Below are 23,246 nucleotides of genomic sequence, written 5' to 3'. Positions count from 1 at the left end.
CTTTGGTCGTATACGCGCAGTATATATCAAACTACTTCATTAATTTTAATACAAAGAGTTCTCATATTTAGCGGATAAATCATGAAAGCTAAACAAATTGTAAAGATAGAAGACTTCGTTAATGGAAGCTAGGTCATAATATTTCGTTTCAAACAGAACTCTTTGAAAGCAGAGAGAAGCATATCCATTAAATTAAAAACTTAAAAGTATGTATTGTATATGGAGAAAAATTAATGGATCGTAAAATGTATACACGTATATATGTATATGTATATAACATGCTTTACATTTTAATAATAATAATAATATTTTTGTATAACATTTCGCTTTGCATTTTCCATACTCTCTTATTTGTTTATACATTTCAAGAAGTTTTGTCTAGTATATTGTACTTGTTGCGCTTATCTATCAAGGAATTTTCTTCAGAACTAAAATAAACTTTTTTCGCTATTAACGCTAATATATACAACCCAACTTGGTTCGACCTGGATTGCATAGCCAACGGGGGTGTTCTCGAGGATCCAAGGTGGCTTGACAAGAGCCAGGCGGCAGGTATAAACAGCTCTCTCTCTCTCTCTCTCTCTCTCTCCCTCGCTCGCTCCCTCCATCTCTGTCTACCTCTATCTCTCCTTCTTGCTCGTAAAGGGTGGTCGAGAAGGTGAGGTGCCTACAGGCAGAGGGTGAGTTTACGAGGCTTGTGAGCTTGCGCATTCGCGGACCCATCCGGCGCAGCCTCCAGGATCCTTTTACGGGGCGGTGGACGCGCGCGTGTCGCGATATATAGACGGTGGACGGAGCTTGTCGGTCGGTCGGTTGCCCTCGCGCGTCAGGCACGTCGCAACCCCCAACATCGTAGCGTCGCAGGTCGCCGGGTCTCCCGACCATGAGAAGAGCGTCGGGTGCCGTCGCCGTCGTCCGTCATCACGGGACGTCGTCTCCGCCAGCGTTTATATCGTACGCGTCTATATCGCCGCCTTGGTCGTATCGGAAATAAAAGCCGGCGTCGTCAAGGATCGTTGCCAAGGATCAGCGTGAGAAAACCGGTGGCACGCGCCGACGGATCTCTTCCGGTGTGATCTCGCGGCTGCAGAAGAAAAGAAGGAAAGAGAAAGACGAGCAGTATCGGCAATTTTCCGAGAGTGCCGTACGGAGCGGCGGGAAAAGGAAGGGGGTGGTGATTATACGGCATGCGGTCTTGAGAGCACGCACGAACAGGTGGCGAGGCGGGATTTCTCGCGGAGGACTCAGTGACTGGCGAAAAAGAGGGCAAACGCGGGAAGACGTGCAGGAAGTACGTGCAGGTACTGTGAAAGAAAATACGCTTTGAATTTTCTTTTATCTATTTGATCTTTTTCTTTTCTTTTCATCTCCTCTTTTCACCCTCTCCCCCTTCTCCCACCCCCCCGTTTTATATATAGATATATCGAGGGAAGCAATTTTGAAAGAGCTTTTTCATACAAGACGAGAGGGAGGGATCTCCCTTTTACCTTCCAAAAATCCATCTCTCACATCTCAAATTTACTAATTATGCCAATTTCTTTTTATTCTATTCAATTCTCCTTCTAAGTAGTCTTTTCGAGTTTCATCCGACCACGGACTTTAGACTTTTTCAAGAAAAATAATGATCTTTATTCGGATAATCGACTGGGGGGGGGGGGAAGCTCTTGTCACGATTCATTAATGTAAGTGCGACAGCAGAAAGCGGATTTAAATTATGCGAAATTATAACTATCTTCTTTTCTTCTCTTATTGGCTTTGAGATTAGGGCTAACAGTCGATCGTGTTTTCAGAGTATAAGTTTGAAACGAATGTGAAAATACAATTGAAAAAATTTCTATTTTCGCAAACATTGAAAAGTAACAGAAAAAAATAACAAATAAAGTAATTAATTATAAAATTGAAAAATATAAAGAAGTATTTTTAAAATGGTATATCTGGCGAGTGTTATAAAAAAGATTCATATAGCTGGGCGTATTTATCGGAAAACTCCTAGAGCTACGTGCGGCTCACGAGCTTTAAATAAAAAGCTATCGTATAACTCAGTATATTTCCACTTGTAAATTGACTATATACGAATTTCATTCTACTTTGATCATTTTGTCGGCGTAAACGCAGGGATATTTATAAACCATAAAATAAGCAATAATGTATATATGTCGATAAATTTCCATCGATTATCGAGTTTTTGCGCAAAATTATAGGGATAATACAATCATTATATATAGGGTGTAAAATTAACAGCGTTGCAAATTATTTTCTTATAAATGATTAAAGATACTTATAAAATCAATTTTAACATTTTGGGATTTATCATGTACCTTTTATGTAGAACGCCAATTTAGTTTCTTGTTTTCTACTCTCGAAATGTTTTTTTGCATATAGATCGATTATAGATTCTCTTTATAATTCTATAAAAGCATGAGATACCTCATATTTTATTCTAATATAATATAAGATATAAAATATCTCGTATAAAATATTCGCTTTGACCTTTGATCGATTGATGATTCTATTCTTTGCACATAGGTACATTGCATCTGCAATGTGCAATTGTTTTTTTCCTTCAAATGCTGCTACGTCTCTTTTTACATTGATCGATTTTTCTTCTCATTTTACATACAAAATAAGGTCATTGGAAAATGAACACTTTTTACAAAATACGTATATCATATTTTATATATCAGAATATATTAGAGAATAATAAAATATGAAATATCTCTTATTATATAATATTCATTTGTGATGATTTTAGTTTAGTAGTATTACACAAAGAGCTGAAGAGTGACAATTTATGCAAGAAAAGAAAATTTTATTTGAAAAAAAACAGTGGAATTAGTTAAAAGACTTCTCTTTGCCTTTCTGTTACTGTTCTCTGACAGCGGTATATCGCATAAAAGATGAAGTCAGAACTATCAGGAAAGATTTTGTTGCGACTGCAATTCTCCGAGAAACCATTTATAATATTTTTAATTTCATATTCTTTATAGAATCTTCCATTGGAACACACAGAGATAATATTTCTTGCCTAAAAGGTAAAAATAATTTTTTTGTTTAAAATATTAATACATATTTTATGACATATTAATCCTTTGGTGTCATTTTCAGTATATGGCATTTTTCCAAAGTGTTTTTTTATTTTACTACGATATTATTTTCTTTATTAATACACAGAAAAGAGACAGGGGGTGATTCAGCAAAATTATAGTTTGCTAGGCGAATTCAATATTTATAATTATATAAAAAAATTTGATGATTTAATAAAAAATTTGTATCTGTAACCAATTATTAATATGTTCATTCAATTAATTTTTTGCAATGAAAATTGCTAACATAATAAATTTTCTTCATTATAACAACAAAAATATATGTTATCTTAATATATGTTATCTTAATAAAAATATATGTTATCTTAATATGTTTTGTTAAAAATGTTTAATTATATGGATTAATTTTTGTAGAAAGTTATCTTTTCTGTATTAACAAATTTTCTATAATAAATGTACAAATGTACTATTACAACAAATACATATGATTACATATAATCGCTAATGTTATTTAACTGTACAAGTTTGTTACTTTACACAGAAAATTGACTCCGTATATATTACGGCTATAGATTTCCTGACTTAGAATGAAGTTTTTAGTTGTTTTAGCATACCTTTTTTTTCTGTGAACTTGAAAGGCATTAAGGGGATGCTGGAGTGTCCTATTTTATCATTAAATATTAAAGACTCTTTTCTCTTAATTGTGTTTATAGATTGAAAAATCCTTCTCCACAATTTAAGTATCGACAACAACGCAAGTCGCCAGCTACATTTGAATACGAAAAACGAAAGAAAATTGAAGACTTACAGTTTTGTTATCGGCTTTTGTAGTCAACACATCACAATAATGCTGCATATAAGAGTTTCAGATCTTGCACGTTCATAAAAAGTGTTTTAATAGATCGATATCTCGGAATAAGAATTAATATGTACATACAAAAAAGCATCAACTGCAATCAGTCGGAATCGGAAGTAATCGTTCCTATCATTAACGGTTATTATTGAAATCACACCATCGTTAAACCTATTAAGTACTCGAGAAATTGAGTTTAATCGCAAATAGTTTAAGATCCTATTTCCGCGGTCCTTGCGTATGCTATCGTTTCAATTTCCGTTATAGTGACAGTTCGCGCGTCCTCGCCTTTACGAAGTAAAAACAAAAAAAGAATCCGCGAAATGGTTTTTATATAATATAATAAATGAATTAAGAGATTAGTGCTTCCATTTTATAACTCTCAACATCGTTTAATTATAAAATGGGCAAAAACTCTAACAGTCTAACGCAGTTAGTGGAGCGTAAATTTTTTTGTGATAATGTGTCCTTTATTCCTTCAGAATGTATCTTATAGTGCATGCGGACGTTTCCAATTCGGACTATCTTTCTCGTTATATTGTTGCTGTACAGCTTTGTTGCCATATATAGGAATATAATTGCGCAATGATACCCACACACTATCGTTAAGAGTTAAATAAGGGCTCAGAAGCAGGATGACAAATTAGGATTTCGAATTGATGCCGTTTTAATAAAATCAAGTTTAATTTTGTATAATTTCGATTCAGTCGCCATAACATTACGTTTTAGCACATATTTTTGTAGTTATATTAATTTTGATGTTTATCCAAGAATACGAATAATTTGTTACGTCGTCGAATCGATTCGATAATAATATTTACTCATCGTGAATTAATGATCCATCTGATTTATACAAATTAACGTTATCTCTGAGCGTCCCTATGATGAAACACGATAATATCACGCATTGCGGCAATACAGCTAAATCCGATGTCAATATGTATTCGTAACGATAAACATATTAATAGATATTAATGATATCTGTCAACAATATTTATCTCTGTGAATCGTTCACGGTGATAATACGCTTTATTGACATTGATAGAATCGATAGTGTTGCACTATTTATCGAATGGATTCTTCTTTCGCGTTTTTTACAGATGCAATGGCATAGCTTCTGATGAATCTGCGCGGACCGACGCCTCTGAAACCGATCGAGATACGTTCTCGACGCTTAACGTCGTGGCGTTATTTTCTATATTAAAACCCAAACAAGGTAATTTGGACAATCAATCACCGCTGTGAAGAACGACTGTAGGGAGACATCCTTCTGGTAACGACCTGCAATCATGCTCAGTCCCAAAATGCAAAAAACTGGTGAGATATATTTTGTTTATTGTTATTGAAATGCATGGAAATCATGGATGCCATCTACTTAGTGATATAAATCGATATAGTACGGTCAATTTAGACGAAAATTGCGAGCGGAAAAAAAATACCTTCAGGTTGAATTTTTGCACAGACCTTTATTTTTGTATAAGATTGAAGGAAAAAAAAGTTTACCATTGTATAGTGATCGCTAAGAAAAATAATTAAACCCAAATTTCGATTTTCGCGTGTGTTTTTCGCAATAGTTAACGAGATATTAATTATTAAAAATTGTCAAATATTGGTTTTTAATAATTTTTTATTGAAATACTATCAACTTTACAGAAAAACAGCAGGAGATAAAAATTGCTTATTTTCTTCTCATACAACTCTATGAATTTTTTCAGAATTTTTTATCAATCTTTTAGTGCTGCATTTTCTTATTTTTATTAACACGATAAGAGAAAATACGATATTAAAGATTCTGAAAAAATTTTGAAAAAATTCTCAGAACTTTATGAGGAAAAAATAAGCAATTTTTGTCTCTTGCTGTTTTTTTTAAAGTTAATAATATTTGAGTAAAAAATGATTGAAGATCAATATTCGGCAATTTTTAGTAACTAATATCTCGTTAACCATTGCGAAAATTATAAAATGGTAGAGGTAAATGATTTCGACCATTGCGAAAATTATAAAATGGTAAATTGTAAATGATTTCGACTCAGTCAGTTTAATCTGATCTATCTAAGAGCGCTTGGCAGAAATCTCGTCGGACACACCCTGTATATATAATTTAATCGGTTCTAATAAATACTTTATATTTTAATTTTTTCATTATGCATTGTTATATTTTTATATATTTTGTTTTATTGTATATTAACAGTCTGCAGGTAATTTTTTTTTAAACAATTTGATACCGATTTATAGCTTATTTTACGAAAAAAAGCAAAATTGCATTTAACATATTGTTTAATCCATTGTCGAATTGTTAAAAATTACCGTAGAATAATGGAACTACTTTCATTAAAAAGGTGAAGATTTCAGTTTTTCAACGCATCTTAGCCCATTTCTATACGATAAATTTGTTCAAAAGTTATGATTTTTGGTGTGTGCGTGCAACGCTCCATTTCGCTTTGCTTCTTGATGGCGTGCTTGCAACTTTACTGCGCACATTTTGCATAATTTCTTATGAAAAGTATTGCTCGTACGACAAAAACTTATAGGATCTTTTTTATGTAAAATTTTTTGCTCTTTAATTTTTCTCTTTTACATTTTCTTTGAAAAATTGATATTTATCGATATTTATTTAAAAAACCAAAATTTGCGCTCTATTTGTTTAATTATTTTTCTTAACGGCCACTATACAATGGTAAATTTTTTTCTCCTTCAATCTTATGCAAAAATAAAGATTTGTGCAAAAATTTTCCGGGGTCAAATTTTATAATGACTGTATTGATATAAGTATCGTTCCGTCTTTATTACTCATAAAATGCAAAGAAAGATAGAATATTTGCATCGATTTATGTCATTAAATGAAAGACACTTATTTCTTGCTTACTCAGTTGGATAATTTGTGTTCAATTTTACACATTTCACGTGTCTCAAATGATCCTTTTTGTGTTAAATTCAACGTAATACGAACATGTTAGAAAATAATATAAATATTATATATGTAAAATTTAATACAAAAAACGTAACACTGACACGTAACAATTTGTAAATAAACAGTGGGAACATGTTTTTCAATAAATTTAACATTTATAATATGTTAAATTAATACATTTTATTCATTATCGTTGAAATTACGTTTAAAATGCATTATTTTTATTTATTCATTTATTTATGAATTATGCTATTTTAACGCTAAGAATCGTGAAATATCATTTAAACATAAAATATTTAAATTAAAAATTATATTAAATTAGCATTTGGATACATCAAAAATTTGACATAAAGGAACAAGTGTGTTTTAACATAAATATAAAATACTTTTTATTAGGTAATATTAAAATAATTCTTCGTTTGTTTAATATAATAGTACTTCAAACTTAAGGAGATTAACAAAGTTGTATGATAAATGTAAGATTAGAAAAAATTTTAGGACTTTTGATTAATTCTTTAAATTAAAGATCGTTATTATATTTATTTTGAACGTATCGTGTTATTATATAAAATTAAAACATTGAAAGGAGGCATTAATTACGAATTCATACATTTTTATGAAATTTTCTGATTTCGTGATTAATACTATTACATAATGTTTAATATACGAATATGCATCAATATTAAATAAAATTGAAATATGACAAATAAACGCACTTCATAAAATTCGCATTTTAGGAATTTATTTAGCTGTTTTCAGGAGATGCATTAATCATCATTTATTTAATCGACAATCACAAAGTGCATTTAATTACGGCACGCGTATGAAAAATCTATGAATAAAATCGCACATAGATTTTCCGTGGTACGTTTCAACAAATAAATAGTGTATTTCATTGCGGGTTTATATATTAAATATACAAGCGTGAACATCAAAGATATCAAAGGTGTTCGTGCTCCCCGTTCTCGGAACTACAATATTTGCGTTGGAAAGTTTGCCCTCTCTCGTCAAAATTTACGATAGTGCTCGTTTTATATAAATCCACTGTTTGTCGGAAAATTTTCCATGCTATACTGAGATTAGATTTTCCATCCCGTGCAAGCATATAAATCGCAAATAATAATCGCGTTCTCGATTGCGCGCTCTTATCCTTTTATTTCCATTTTTTACACGCAGTGCACGTACAATGGCGTACTCGTATATGCGCTGATATATACATAGGATTATGCGAGTTTCTCCCCATCCATCGACGCGACGCGACGCGACACGATGGAACGAAACTTACAGCTCGATTTCGAATGGAACAAAGTTTCTCAAATGTCACGTATCTTTGCGCTAAAGTTAAACACTGCACGATCTCGACAAACGGAACGAGGAACGATCGCTGTAACTGCGCGAGTTGCGAGCGCGGCAACTCGCGTCGATCGAGCGAGCTTGCGAAGCTCTGTAGTTAAACCAAAGTTGCATTCGCACGGAACTGAACTAGAAATCGTATCGTCATATCGGAGATTGAAATCTAGTCTCGAAAGTGGCTCTCTGATTGCACGCGCGACGGACGTGGACGCCATTCGTGGTCGTCCAAGTGTCCGATTAAACTCCTATTCGGCTGTGATCGATCGCGCGCAATTTTTTAGTTGCGAATTGTTTACCTCCGCGAAATTTCATTAGTTTGTTTCTCAACCGACGCTTTTTTTAATCACGGAGGCTTTACAACTTATCGGATGTCGATTCATTGTAATAAACAGTAAGACCTGCCGTTGTTTGTTATCGTGGATTGCACTCGGCGGATTATTAATATTTACGTTGATGCGATGCGGCAAACAAGATTCACCGATACTTTGAGCGCTACTATTGGAACGGTTGCATAGCGAAATAATTTGATGCATGATTGTGATGCAGCGCATTGTTGTGCCATGCGAAATATATAGATACATCCAGTATATGATTTCGCAATTCGGATATAATTTTGCGTTTATATACACCACGTCACGTTGATTCGCAAGCGCGCAGGTAGATCTCTATTCGCGTAATTAATGCATTCTCAGAAAAGCAACGATGTAAAACATAAAGTAGACGCGCTTCAAACGCGAACTGCCAAATTCTTTACCAAGAGTGACGATTAATCGAGATAATTTAGATAATTTAATTATGTGCATGTCGCAATATTTTAGATAACAATCCTGCTATTAAATTTTCATGAAAATTTACAGATTTTTTTTTCTCTAGCAAACGAATTGTTCTCTGTACAAATTTCATTTCACAAACATATCCAGAAAATTCACGGGATGACATATTGCATACATATTGAGTTTTTTTATAAACGTTAAAATCTGAACAGCTGCATGAAAAAAAGTTTTACTGAATTATTTAAAAGTTTAGCTAGATAACGAAAGATACAAAACTAAAAATAATTTTGTTGGACCAGCAAAATAATTATATAGAACGCTCAAGCTAGTTGCTATAGAATGTCAAAATTTTTTACACACACAACGTTGCTCATTTCTTTACAAAAATCTAATATTGACTAATTTATTACTAATAGATAATAATTACTTATTTAAAGTATTAAAGTATTATTTAAGTATTATTTGAATATTAAAAATTGTTATTAGTACTTTTTTAATCAGTGCTCCAAATAAATAATTAATTCCTGTTTTTCAATATATAATAAATTGGTCAATATTAGATTTCTAAGGAACATACTTGAATTTCCTACATAATTATTTTAATGATTTAATAAAGTTATTTTTTAATTGGTATCTAGTTAAAATTTTAAATTGGTATTTAGCCTAATTTTTTGATACTTTGACAAAACCATTTTTTTTCGTGTAAGCATTTAATCGCTTTATTTATAAGATCTATCTATGTGTCTGTGTATGTTGCAGTGAGAGTAAATGATTCCCAACTGGTCATGCTCTCAGAAAAAGCACATTACGATCATTTGCTGTCAGGATATTTGTACAAAAGGACAGCTGACTCCACCAAGTGGCAACAACGATGGTTCGTCCTCTATCAGGTCAGTAAATTTTGTGTTGATAAACTGTCGCATACATATATATATACCTGTACTGAGCAGGGCGAGATTTAATTTATGATGATCCAATTTGTGAGAGTCTCACGCCCGAATCTGAATTTAATTGTGAATCTACCTTTTCATTATTCTGAAATCTGGAATACACAGTTTCTTCCTTGACAGTATAGAAAATCAAACTTTGCGATTAGCATTACTTCGCAACGACACACAGTTAGTAATTTTCCGAGATTAATCGCCAAGACCCTTCGCAAGAAGTTTACTCGCCGCGGGAAGTTATAGCAAAGTTATCATCCAGCCCATAGTTAGCATCATTTTTAATAAAACGACGTCATACTTTAATGTAAAATTTTCAACTATTAATATAGTGGTTGAATTAAAATAACGACAATATCTAAGTTTCCGTAAACTTGTACGGTATAAGACTTCATCGTTGATTCGCGGAAACTTCTTCGCTTACAGGGATGTTGTCTACTCGTGGCCTAACAAACTTTGGGAATGAAGCCTCATTAAGTCTTTCGGGCTAGCCAACTCGCTGATACAATTAAGGGAAGAACTTTCGATAGTTCGCGACAGAGCATCTATGCCAAGAATTCAGCCGCGCGCGCTTCTTTCTCTCCTCTCGCCGTTCTAATATTGCGCGATACTTTAAATCAGCGGTAGATCTTCTCGTTATATGCTTTCACGATCATGAAGCCGCTCAATTACGGTGCAGACATGAAACTGTAATTATTCTATTAAAAGTGTTATCCCTTAGAAAAAAGAACAGATTAGTGTTCCAATAAACTGATTAGCTCTATCAATAACTGATGATACTGCATCAGTAATTGATAAAATACACCAGTTAGTATATATTTAAAGTTTATTGGAATGCTAAACAGTTCTTTTTCTTAAGGGATCGCAAATGAGTTTCAATTTTTTAAACAAAAAAGTTTGTCATTCCGTTGTTTAACTAATTTTAGTTTTTAAAGATAAACAATCTACGAAGTGCCGTGAGATTTATCACTTTATCTATTCGAGTTCGAAACAGCTTATATATTGGAAAGCAGTAATAAATAGATTTAAATAAATACTTAATACGAGAAATGTTGTTCTTTTTCCGTTTTTGATGGGATCAAATAAATATGGAGCAGGCACATTCCTGCTTCTTTTTACTTGAGCAGGATCTCAATTAAGGTAATAAAGGAATATCTTTTTATGATAATTTACTGTGAATTATTTAGGCATTGAGAAGATTTACTTAATTTTGACCATTATAGTTGAATATACTTATACTTAGTATTTAATGTCGGTCTTAATAAAATCTTATTATTGTTTATACACGCTGCCTGCAAGAAGCATTATTGTTCTTATACTGATTATTTCGAAGAATATTACTAAGGCTTCGGTGATCTAATGGCTTAGGACGCTCGTACAGAATACAAAAGATCCGGGTTCAAATCTCGGCCGAGGTAATATTTTTCGCAATAAATTTATTTAAGATTTTGAGGATATTAACACCTTTATAATATGATATCGGATTGAAGATTGAGAATTTGCTTGTCAATTTAATTTAACTTGTGATATTATTGCAGTAGTTTAATTGCATTTGATAAAGTCCGGAAAAATTTCGGCGCGTAGTTTGAATAACACTACAAAAATATGGTATATATGTATGTGTATATATATATATATATAGGATATAGATAATTCACTGTGAATTATTTAATTATTTAATTGAGAAGATCTAGCTTTGATCGTTATAGGCTTGAATATACTTATACTTAGTATTTAATTTCATGTCAGTCTTAATAAAATCTTATTATTGAATATCTTTTTGTTTACGAAAGTTCGTTAAGCAAACAGAGATGTCACTCACGGTAGAGTCTCGCTTTGCTCGTTGCGGATCAAAATTTCCGCGATAATCGAGTATCTTGACGAAACGTTTTAAGTCATTGGATAATAGAAGTAACTTGCGCTCATTCAGCTTAATAAATTTATCTTCTGAATCTATGAAGATCAGACAGTTTAACGCTGTAACATTTCATGCAAGAGTGCTTTCGAACAGCGCGAGTTCAAAAGTAAAAGGAATAAGACGTTCTCTCTCTCTCTCTCTCTCTCTCTCTCTCTCTCTCTCTTTGCGCGGCAAATTGCGCATATATTTTCCGAAATAACTTAAGATTTGTCTCCAAGGTATTCTCTTTCCCTTTTCTTACTTTGAGAAGTAAGTTTGTTTCATATATTGCTATACACAAATGTTGTCATTGCAAATTGTACTACACCGGCAATTGCGCAACATCCTATTTTGTAATTCATACGTATGGAAAAAAAGATTTATTAAAACAACTAAAAACTTCATTGATTTAGCAAATTTACAACCGTAATATACGGACAGCTAATTTTCTATGTTAAAGTAATAGCAAACAGCTGAATAAAATTAGCGATTATAATTTATAAATAATCATATTTGTTGTGTAATAATAGTTCAAAGAGTGATCGAAAAAGATGGTTTTTTTTCATTCGTTTTTTGGACCCTCAATTTTTGGACTGAACTGTATATCAAATAATGAGATATTAATTACAAAGAAGTTTCAGGTTCAGGTGTGAGAGACAATTGTTATTATAGATTGAGGGAGGATTACGTGCGCGCACGTATTACGTTTATGCGAAAATTCGTTTTTTACATTTAAAACAAATTGATTTACAAAATCACCATAATAAGTGTAATGTTCAATTGATTTTGCCTTCATCGGCTGGATCGGGAGTGGCGCACACAGTTCAATTGCAGACACCACTCACATTGGCCGGTTTCTAGCGATTTTTTTCTGTTTTACCAATGAGATTATATTATATTAAATTAGCCAATTAAAGATGTAAGCAATTGATATGCACTCAGCTGGATTAATCTTCTCAAAATATCGGATCTCGCAGATGATACTTCGACAATGAACTTTGATTCCATCCCTTTCAGTTCTGATAATAATTATCACTTCAATTTCAAGCTTTTCTGTGTCTCAATAAAACGTAAAATTTGGTATACATTTCAGTTCCAAAATCGAGGGTCTAAAAAATGAGCGATTTTTTTCTGTTATTCTTTGTTAATATAACAAGATAACTTTCTATGAAAATCAATCCAATACATAAAATTTTTAACAAAAACATGTTAGCTACTTTTACTGCTGTAATAAAGAAACCTTGTTACATTAGTAATTTTTGTTGTAACAAAGAATTAGTTGAAGCATACAGACATAATTTCTTTATACAATCATCAAATCTTCTCAGTTATAGATGTTGAACTTTCGCAACAAGTTATACCTATGCTGAACTATTCAATTAATTTGTTTTTCGTTAGTTAACAATTTTCTGTAATTTACAAGCATGAATCAAAATTGACCTAAAATTCATGCAATTAGGTACGTATATGAATTACGAACGATTAAAACTTTGTTTGTTTGTCAATACTATTATTATACTACTATTTAAACCGCCAATTACAACATTCTAGATGCTTGTCGATACTGTCAGGTCGTGACAAAAGCAAAATCGTTCAGAAATTGTATCATGTATCAGCAATGTGAATTTTATCCTGCGGATTAACCGGAATATAATTGGCTTTATGAAATGAGTGTATATATAATTGCAATATTCATTCCGCAAAATCTTGCGTCGACAGTACACGCGTACGTTGTGTAATTCAACGTAACGGACGTTTATTATTTTTTAATAACGCAGCTGGTAAATTTGTGCAATATTTTAGTACGTGTAGACCCAAGGTATAAGCACGATTTCTGTTCTCTATTCGGTTTGCTTCGTATGAACATGTATTACAAGCTATTATTTTTGTAATAAAAGATAAAAACAAATTTGGATTTAATATATTTAACATATACTACGTTATAAGATAATTAAAATGTGTGCGAAGGTAAATTTTACATGTTATATGCACACGATCTTAAATAAGTTAAGCTTTAATTACCGTATTTTCCCTGAATATCTCGCTAAAATTTCTTGCTATGCAAGTATGAAGGACGGCTTCGTGTAATGCTTTATGCCGAGTTCGAGTAAGGCAGCCTCAGTGGAAATGGTCTGGATGTGGTCAGAAATTCCGACCAGCGCGAGGAAATATTATACAAGGCAAAGATTCAATGAAAATTTAAATTACATAATATTGAGACTTAAGTTGACTTAAATATTTTCTAGGTACGTGTGGGTTGCAATTAATTTATTTCATTTCAAAAAACTTAAAACATAATGACACGTTTAAGCATCCAGATACAAAACATTAAATATATATGTATTCATGTGTGTCACATCTGATACTAAAAATATAAAAATTTCATAGATTGTTCTGTTATGATATCTGAATATCTATGTAAAATTTGGACATAATTTTCTTATTCTTATTAGTACAAAAGTTATTCAATTTTTTATTTATTTTGATTCTTATGTAAAATCGAGTTTTATAATAGACGAAGGTAACTGAGACCGATATATCACTCTGTTTTTGAACAATATTTCTACAACAAACAAAAATTAAAAATAAAATTTTTAAAACATAAATACTAGAAAATACGTGTTTTCCATTAGATAATATAGTTTTTATAATATTTTTTGCAAAGAGTTAACTCTTTTGTAGAATAATCAAAAATAAGCATTTGATAAATGGGCTCCAAAACTGATATAGTAGGTATAGTAAAGCACATATTTTTATTCTTTTTCTTTTACAGAAATCATCCATATCTACACAAATATTTACAAGTGAATGTATATAAGATTTTTTAAAATCTTTTCACTTCAATATAAAACGTTTTTTTGTTGATTTATATGTATTATACTTTATGCTCTTTTATAAGACATAAATATGTAATGTAATACTTTTCTTTTGAGAATTCATTTTTCATAAATATACAATTATTTTCAGCTCCGATAGGGCTATTTGACGCTATAACGCAAGACTATTAAGATTAACTTCTTTACAGAATAATAGAAGAAAGTCGTCGATACTGATATAAGTTTCCTAAAAATACACCCTTATTTCACAGAAAAACGAATTACATATTGCATTTTATTAATACTGCTAAAACATTTCAAGTAACACACAGCGCTTACAAAATATTAACAAAGTGCATATAATCATTTTTTTATTGCTTTACAAGCGCTGCTATACTAAAGCTCCTAGTCTGTTTTACAGACATCGATTTATGCTGCATCTCCGGAACAAATGTTTTATATATAATCATATAAAATTATATATAATTGTATGTAAATGGATATATTTTATATAATTGTATATAATTATATATATTTATATATTAAATTATATATAAAATTATATAATATTATATAAAATTATATATAATTGTATATAAAGTATATCCATTTATATATAATTATACAAAATTATATATAATTTTATATAATTTTTTTATAATTATGTAAAATATTTTTTCCCGGATTCCTATTTCACATTTAAAATCACATATTATAAAAATAAAATGAAGAAGGAAAAAATCTAAATAAAATAATTTAGGAAACTACAAACATGTAAAACAATGTATGTAATATTATTAATGATATATAACTACTGTTACTTAACATATTGAATGTCAAGGGGGCACCGGTGACCAGCGATATGTCAAGATTAATAGAAACACATAATTCGAATAAATGTCAATATTTCTAAATTTTTCAATGTTATCGTTATTACAATAGTGTGAAGAAATTAATGCAGTATTGAATATATAAAAAAGTTGGCAAATCATGTAATATCAGTGGTATTCAATGTGCTAAAGTAAAATGCAATTTGTAAAAGAAAACCGTAAGATTTAATTTTCGCATTTGTAGAAATTTGTAGATATTTGAATATTCATAAAAATCTTTGGCCAATCATGGGACTTGGTTCTTCTTACGCGCCAATAATTCTAGAGAAAATTTTCGAAAACATAGAAAAATCATTTATCTATTTTATAAATGGTTAAATGATAGACATGATTCTATTTCAAATGTAAAATAAAAATGGTTTTCTAAAAACCATTTAAAATAGAAAATGCAAAATGCAATTTCCATTTTAAATATATATTTAAATCAGAACTATTTTAAACATTACTCAGCTCTAGATGAAAGTAATTACCAGAATCCGGATTTTGATGTATTAATCATCGGCTGGATTGTCCTCTCACCTTCATGTATGTGTGTATGTATACTCATGTGTGAGTGTATAAGTGCGTATACATAAAAATAAAAATAAATAAATGATTTTTAAGAGGATGAAACATATTAAATTAAATCTCACGTGTCTAACAGTACGTCATACCGCCTGGTGGAGATAAATTTTGAATGTTTGAGCTACCATAATTTCAAAACTATTGATTATTCAGCCTGATGAGACTTTTGATCAGTGAGCTAAAATCTAGATCATATCAAAATTTCAGCTAATCTGACCGGGACCCCATTTCCATCACAAGAACAGTTGCGGAGTCTTTTGATGAAGAAGTAATATTAAATAAATTTTATGCATTTACTAATCAAACAATAATAAATGTAGTGTAAAAGTTTATTTGTATCCACTTACTCGTTTAAAAATTATTGACCTAAAACTGCAGAAAAATATGTTCATTTTAATTTCTAAACTATAAAATCATTATAAGTCAAATTATTTGTTGTTTCGTTTTTTGCAATTAGTTTCAGTTCGTATTCACTGATATCATCAACATTTCGAATCAGCTGATATCATCAACATTTTTTCGATGATATTTGCTGATATTATCTTAGTTTGTCTCATTGATACTTTCTGATATTGCAAAATAATCAAAACATTCTTAATAAATATTATAATCATTATTTTTCGTGTCATAAGTATACAAAAATATGACGGATGCTTATTTTTTCACGTTTTCTCCACTGTAAAGGAAAAGCGAACTTTATCATAGGCTATGATGTCTGTTACAGAATCTGTTATTCTATTACGAGAATGAGGCTTGCTCACGACCCAGTGGTGTCATTCTGCTGGAAGGCTGTTATTGCGATCGACTCATCACCGCCAAAGGCAAAGAGCCGGATAAACAGGTACGCAATGTGTTGCTTTAGCAAGCATGAGTTTTCGGCTAAACATGACTGTGCTCGAAGAAAGAATTTTAGTGACCTAAAAATTCGTCGTGCTTTATTTCCGTTTTCACTTTAATATATATAGCTGTAGCACATACGTTTCTGCTCCACTTTAATATCATGGATATGAGTTGCATAGATAGGAATTGCATATGAGTTATCGAAGTTGCCGAAGTCTATAAAGCGCACCGCGCTATCTTCGAGCTTTTTCTGGAAACGCAAAGTTTCATTTTTTGATATTCTTCATAAAAACATAAGTCATTCCAACATACAATTTATGTCACAGAAGAACAAATTTCACGATATATCAGTTAACTTTTTCCTCTCTTTTCTTTTCAATTTATAAGATTATCACAATCGAAGAAAAATATAGTAGTGACAACAATAAAGATGATAATTATACAAGTTTTATATGTAGAATAAATGATACATGAAGAATAATTGAATTAACATATATAATATAATATTGTTTGATCAATTATTTTATAGTTATAATAACTATAAATAATTTATTCGTATATATATATATATATTAGGTGTTGGAATTAATTCGTAGCGTTTTACAAGTGATGGGAAGTACTTTCATTAATGTATTTTTTAATGCTCATGTGAAATAAATAACATTCTTTCATTAAAAACGCTACGAATTAATTCCAACACCTAATATATAAATAATTATATATATTCTACATAAAACTTGTATAATTGTCACTTTTATAATAGCCATCACTATATCTTTTTCTCTAAGCACAAAAATTGACGCATAAATTCTCCAATTTTTCGGATGGTGTATTCAAATACATAATGGATAATTCAAAAGCGTTTATTGTATGTTAATATATTTAATGTCAAAGGCTAATGTGTTTGTACGCACGTGTCTTAATTTAAAAACACACGCTGCTTTTAAAATACATAAATGGGGACTGCGTTTCGCTTTTCAAGATATTTATAATTCGCGTAGCGTTATCGGCATTTTGAAAATCTATGTAGGATCTATAATTTTCGTATAATACAGGCATCAACTTTTTAGCGATGTGAAAATTTTCGAAACAAACTACAATTTATAAAATAAATCTTTCGGAATATCGTGACCCGAAGCTACAGGATCCTCTCTTTTATAAAATAATCTCTCAATTAGCGCCAAATGTGGTCCATTTGATTTGAATTATTTTTTTTTATCCATCATTGAACTCGTTTAATATTGAGCATACTTTCAAAATCAGATGCATTTACTGCCTAATAAACGGGATAATTTTTCGTTTAGAAATGTAGCAGCAAAACGTTTCTATTATTTGAACTTTTGGTATTACAAATTCTAAAGTATTACGACCAATGATATATTATCGTGTCGGACTTTTATGTGCACGGATTTCTGTGCATTTCTGTTAAACGAATGAATTTGAAATATGCCGAGCAATTAAAAGGTTCATTAACGACATGTGGTCGCGTGAGATAATAGGGAGCGTATCGATTTCTGCAAAGGTCACGTGATGCTGGCTGGCTTTCCCGCTTTTTCTAAAGATATATCGGCCGTTCAGTTATTTTCTTTTAGTCTCCTAGACAAGGAGGAAACTGTTATTTTTTTTCCCCTTATTTCCACTTTCGTTGCGGCCGATAAATCGATCGCACGCGCCTGCTGCGAAAAATAATGCATAACTCCAATGGCCGTTCTAACAGTTCCTTTATTTAGCAATTATCATCGGGCAATGCTGCTAAGCATATGTACTGCTATTATTCATAGAATTTATACTTGATTTTTGATTTCTAGTTTGATTTGCAACAATCTCATTTTTCATTATTTGATTCGAGGTTAAAGAACAAAAAATGTTTAAATACATTTTAAATATTTTTTAGTAATAAAAAATAATAAATATTAAAGAAAATAATATCTATTATAAATAAATAGAGAATAAATATTTCCCATTTTTAAAAACGTTTAAATCGTAATCGGAATTATGAGATCGAATATATGTTAACATTACCATATCTGATTATAATAAACAAATGAAATATTTTGATATAATATTTAAGAAAACGTTTTTAATAATTAAGTGAAAAAAATGTACTTGATCAACTAAATTCAGTGATGCAGTCCTAAAAATAAAAGTATCCTGGCGATGCTTTGAACACAAGATTACCAAGTTTTTGAAACAACAATCTGCAGTATATGGAACGGATGAGTAAAAGAAAAGGAAATGCAATTTCGTTTCGTAAGATTTGTTATATTTTTCCTTTATCACAGCTGATCCAGTACGGATTTGAATCGTACAAAATAAGATAGGGAGTTGGAGGGAGGGGGGGGGAGGGAGATTTCGTATTAGCGCTCAACATTTTGTTATTGAGCATATTTGTCTTTTTTTATGTAGCGTGATACTAATACATATTTTATTCCAACTTATTTCATTATATGAACATTTGTAATATAAATTATCTTATGTCTAATTAAAAAGAGCCTGCAGTTCTTCCGCAAGCAATCGATTCTTTCAGATAAATTCTATGTAGGTATTCTACGTATTTATATGATTGGATGCTTTGGTTAGCTACGCTATCGCCTTTTTTTTATGTTAAAATTCAGATTTCAGTAAATATTTAAATGTTTTTTTTTCTTATCGTTTTATTATACATAAAAAATTGGTTTTAAACAATTAAAAAAAGTACCTTGACGCCAAAAAAAATACCCTAACGTCGCTAATCAGGGCTCGACTACACCTATAACTAATTACTTTATTGAAATACCTTAGAATTTAGCTTTCAGTTATTTAACTCAATGTTTAGAGTTAATTAAATTGATTAAAATAGTAATTTTTATTCATTTCTGTGCGTGGATCGCATAGTCAAAATAGTTTGTATCTGTGCGAGAGAAAGAACAGAATAGGTTTTGACGACACGTTTGCGTCCGTAACAAGAAACGATGACAACGTTTCTCTTGTGTCTGATTGTGAGTATGCTCGTTCCGTTTTACAACTCCATTGTCTATCCAATGGCATCGTGAACCTCCTACGAGAGATGCTCGAGACAGCGATGCGAGATGCTCACGAGTCTAGTTACGCGTTCCTTTTCCGCAAACGTAATGCCCTTCCCCATGCTTCATCTTTTTTGCAGTAGTGAAAAACCATCCAAATAACAAGATGTTATCAGTATAACGTCTGTTGTGTCAACATCTGTTGAGTCAATAATATTATTACGTCACACACGTGTCAAAAACGAAGTCCTATATACAGATCAATGATGTGATAGATATTTAAATGATGACAAAATTATATGGCATAACTTTGTATATGACGGAAAATATACGTAATCTTACAATATGTAATGTAAGCTAAGATACAATTTATTTTTCCGAAATAAATATCTACAATTATGTTAAATAACAGAATAATAATTATTTTTTTTTTAATTAGACAATAATTGCATGTAAATAAATATATATAATGTTAATTATTGTTTATTCACTAAATGTGATTTAAAAACGACGATTAAGTGGCGATATTTTATGTCATTACTTAGTTTCACTGACGTTAAATGATGAAAAAAAAAATCTTAAATCGTTATAATACAACGACATCAATCTTACTTGAGACGTTTATGCTAAGCAAACGTAAATTAATTAAGGGTGACGGACGCTATTTACGAGTAAAGTGGCTCGCGCATCGCGAGGTATTGCAACGAGAGGATGAGATTATCCGATACTTCGATTCGCGTATATCTTCTTTACGATATTCCCTTGCTTGTCTGAGGGCTTAGCTTGTGTCTTAGGGATGCGCTTCATTTATCTTCTAGAGGGAGTGCGCCGCGGATTTCTGAAGGTATAGGCCAGACAAAGCAATGCATTTGTTATACAAGTGTACAATTATAACCGGGTACAATTGCATGGCTTTTATGTGGGATGTTCACTTATTGAAGCACGATATTGACACGAGTGTCGACTATTCTGTAGTCATCTGCTCCAAGTGAGCGCACTTTACGGTATAGGTAGTTGTCAATTCAATAATTAAAGCCGACTATGATAATATTCCATTTTTTTTCATATGAACATATATGTGGAAAAAATGATTTCAATATTGTTTATATGAATTTTATTCTGCGCACGAGTAACTGTCTACCGATGCATGAACCGTATGGATGGAAAAGCTACATATATATATATATATATATATATATATATATATATATATACATATGTATGTATATTTATATATAATATGCCATAACGTAAATGTTTTCCATGTTACTGCGCGGGCGAAAATGTTTCTCCGTAAAATGTTGGATTTGGCACGATTGCAACAACAGGGACTCGAATAAACATACGCGGTAAATAAGAGGACTGTAAAAAATACGCATTTTCAATATCGGACGTTGCGGTGAATTGAGAGAATATATGTATATTGCATTTTCGTTTGAACAGCCTATTAACTGCATATTTACCCGGAATTATCTGATCGTTCCGCATAGCCCGGTTGCACAATATTTCCGTTTGTCGATCACGACGACAAATGATTATGCAAATCTCCTGAATTAGCATTATTAGGGCTCGTTTAACGATAGTATTTGAATTATTCTGGCGACGCAATTGCGTCGAACGAGCTTCTCATTTCCAATGCGCAATTCTCGAGGTAACGTCGACCGTTTGAGTCATGTTAAGTTACAGGAAAGTTATGAAAATTTAAAGCGCCGGCTAACAAAATGAATAGCTGGCTAACTAAATTCACCGCGTACTGGTAGATATCAAAGCAGCAAGGTAACCGAATTCATTGAGTTATAAAATTACATTTTAATATTTTTAACTTTCATACTTAAATCAATCCATTTCTGTTGAATTTCTTACATTCAAAGGAAACAACGTTCATATTAATATTTGCATTTATTAATTAATAAACTAAATTTGAATCAAATTTAATATATTTCTTGAGTTAAATTATAATATTTAATTCTATTGTTTTAGTTAAATTAACAACACATTGAATAAGAGCACTGATGACCTATAGAAATGATTATAAGTAATTCAAATTTGGATATAATTTGACATTTTAAATTTAACAATGTAATTTCGGCGTATTACGATCAATATAAAGAATAGATTATCGCAGTTTATCGTTTCACCTTGAGTGAAATGTAATTGAAATTTTTTCTTTATATATTAATTATTTTCCTTTTTGCTAGGAGAAATGGTCAATCATCTGCAAAAGTATTAATTAAATTACAATACTATATTAGTATACTAATATGATAATATAATATAAATGATATAATATAAATGATAATATGATAATACATATAAATGCAATAAATTCATATTAATATTTGGAACGTTTCGTATCAAGCGGGCTACCTCTCCTTTCAAAATTTGACGCAACGGAAAAAAACGTTTAAGGCCTCAACATATTCGTAACATTTGTATATTTTATGAATGAAATGTAGCTTTTTGAAAAATTCAATGTGGTGGCTCATATATGGTGTCTGAAATCCGCAAAAATCACGAATAATCTTGTCGATTTAAATGCGAAAACTTGACAAATCGGCTTAAAAATGATTACTCTAAATAATTACGAATCTAGAGATAGAATTATAAAGTTCAACATGGCAGATTTGGAATCAATACATAATTCATATTGAATTTTTCAAAAGGTCACGTTTCGTTCGAAAGTATACAAATGTGCAAATATTTTGACCTTAAACGTTCTTTTTCCGTCAGATTTTGAAGTGATGCGAAACGCTTGATGCGAAACGTCCCATATATTAACATGTATCAATATACATATACATTTATATAAATATATAAATATTAATACATTTATATAAATTATTGGATTTTTTGTCTCTGACAATATGACGCGAGAGAAGCAACTATTAATTTTAATCATTATTACTAATTTTGACAATTTTGTCAAGAATGATAACAGTGCAAAATATATACAGGAAAGATATCTTTTTAAAAAACTTTGTTTTTAGAAAATATATTGTACATTAATTAACAGTTTATTAATGAAGAATAAAATAGATTTTACATTTTTCAAACTTATATTACTTAAAAAGATGTAATAGTTAAAATATATTATTATATTATCTTAATAATGGGCAAAAATGACAAATTATATTGGACCCATAAAAAGTATTCAGTCGAGAAATTTAGCTTCTAAGATCATGAACACAATTATTTTCGCGAAGCTCTTTTAATCATATTAAGACAGAATATTATTAATAAGTTGCTAATTAATTTATTTTACAAATAAAACTTTTTTATAAAAATCTTCTCTATAAGAATATTTTTTGTGATTACTGTATGTAATTATTGTAAGTTTTGAGAATCTCTCGATGAGCACATTA

The 23,246-nt window shown here is 30.8% G+C and overlaps 1 protein-coding gene across 5 annotated transcripts in view; it reads left to right on the top strand.

Moving 5' to 3' along the window:
- Nucleotides 1–747: 747 nt before the first annotated feature.
- Nucleotides 748–23,246, top strand: part of LOC105147142 (ras-specific guanine nucleotide-releasing factor 2) — a 122,777-nt gene continuing 100,278 nt past the window's right edge. For all 5 annotated transcript variants that reach the window (XM_087411528.1, XM_011057955.2, XM_087411529.1 and 2 more), the window contains exons 1-4: nucleotides 748–1,301; nucleotides 4,998–5,214; nucleotides 9,694–9,824; nucleotides 16,767–16,883. In XM_087411528.1, coding sequence (XP_087267654.1) covers nucleotides 5,187–5,214; nucleotides 9,694–9,824; nucleotides 16,767–16,883 — 276 coding nt within the window. In that variant the 5' untranslated portion in view covers nucleotides 748–1,301; nucleotides 4,998–5,186. The remainder of the gene's footprint in view (nucleotides 1,302–4,997; nucleotides 5,215–9,693; nucleotides 9,825–16,766; nucleotides 16,884–23,246) is intronic.

Source organism: Acromyrmex echinatior, chromosome 11, assembly GCF_024713525.1.
Source record: "Acromyrmex echinatior isolate Ae372 chromosome 11, ASM2471352v2, whole genome shotgun sequence".
Classification (NCBI taxonomy): domain Eukaryota; kingdom Metazoa; phylum Arthropoda; class Insecta; order Hymenoptera; family Formicidae; genus Acromyrmex; species Acromyrmex echinatior.
The sequence above is the reverse complement of the archived record's forward strand: the minus strand, read 5'-3'. Positions and strand labels throughout refer to the sequence as shown.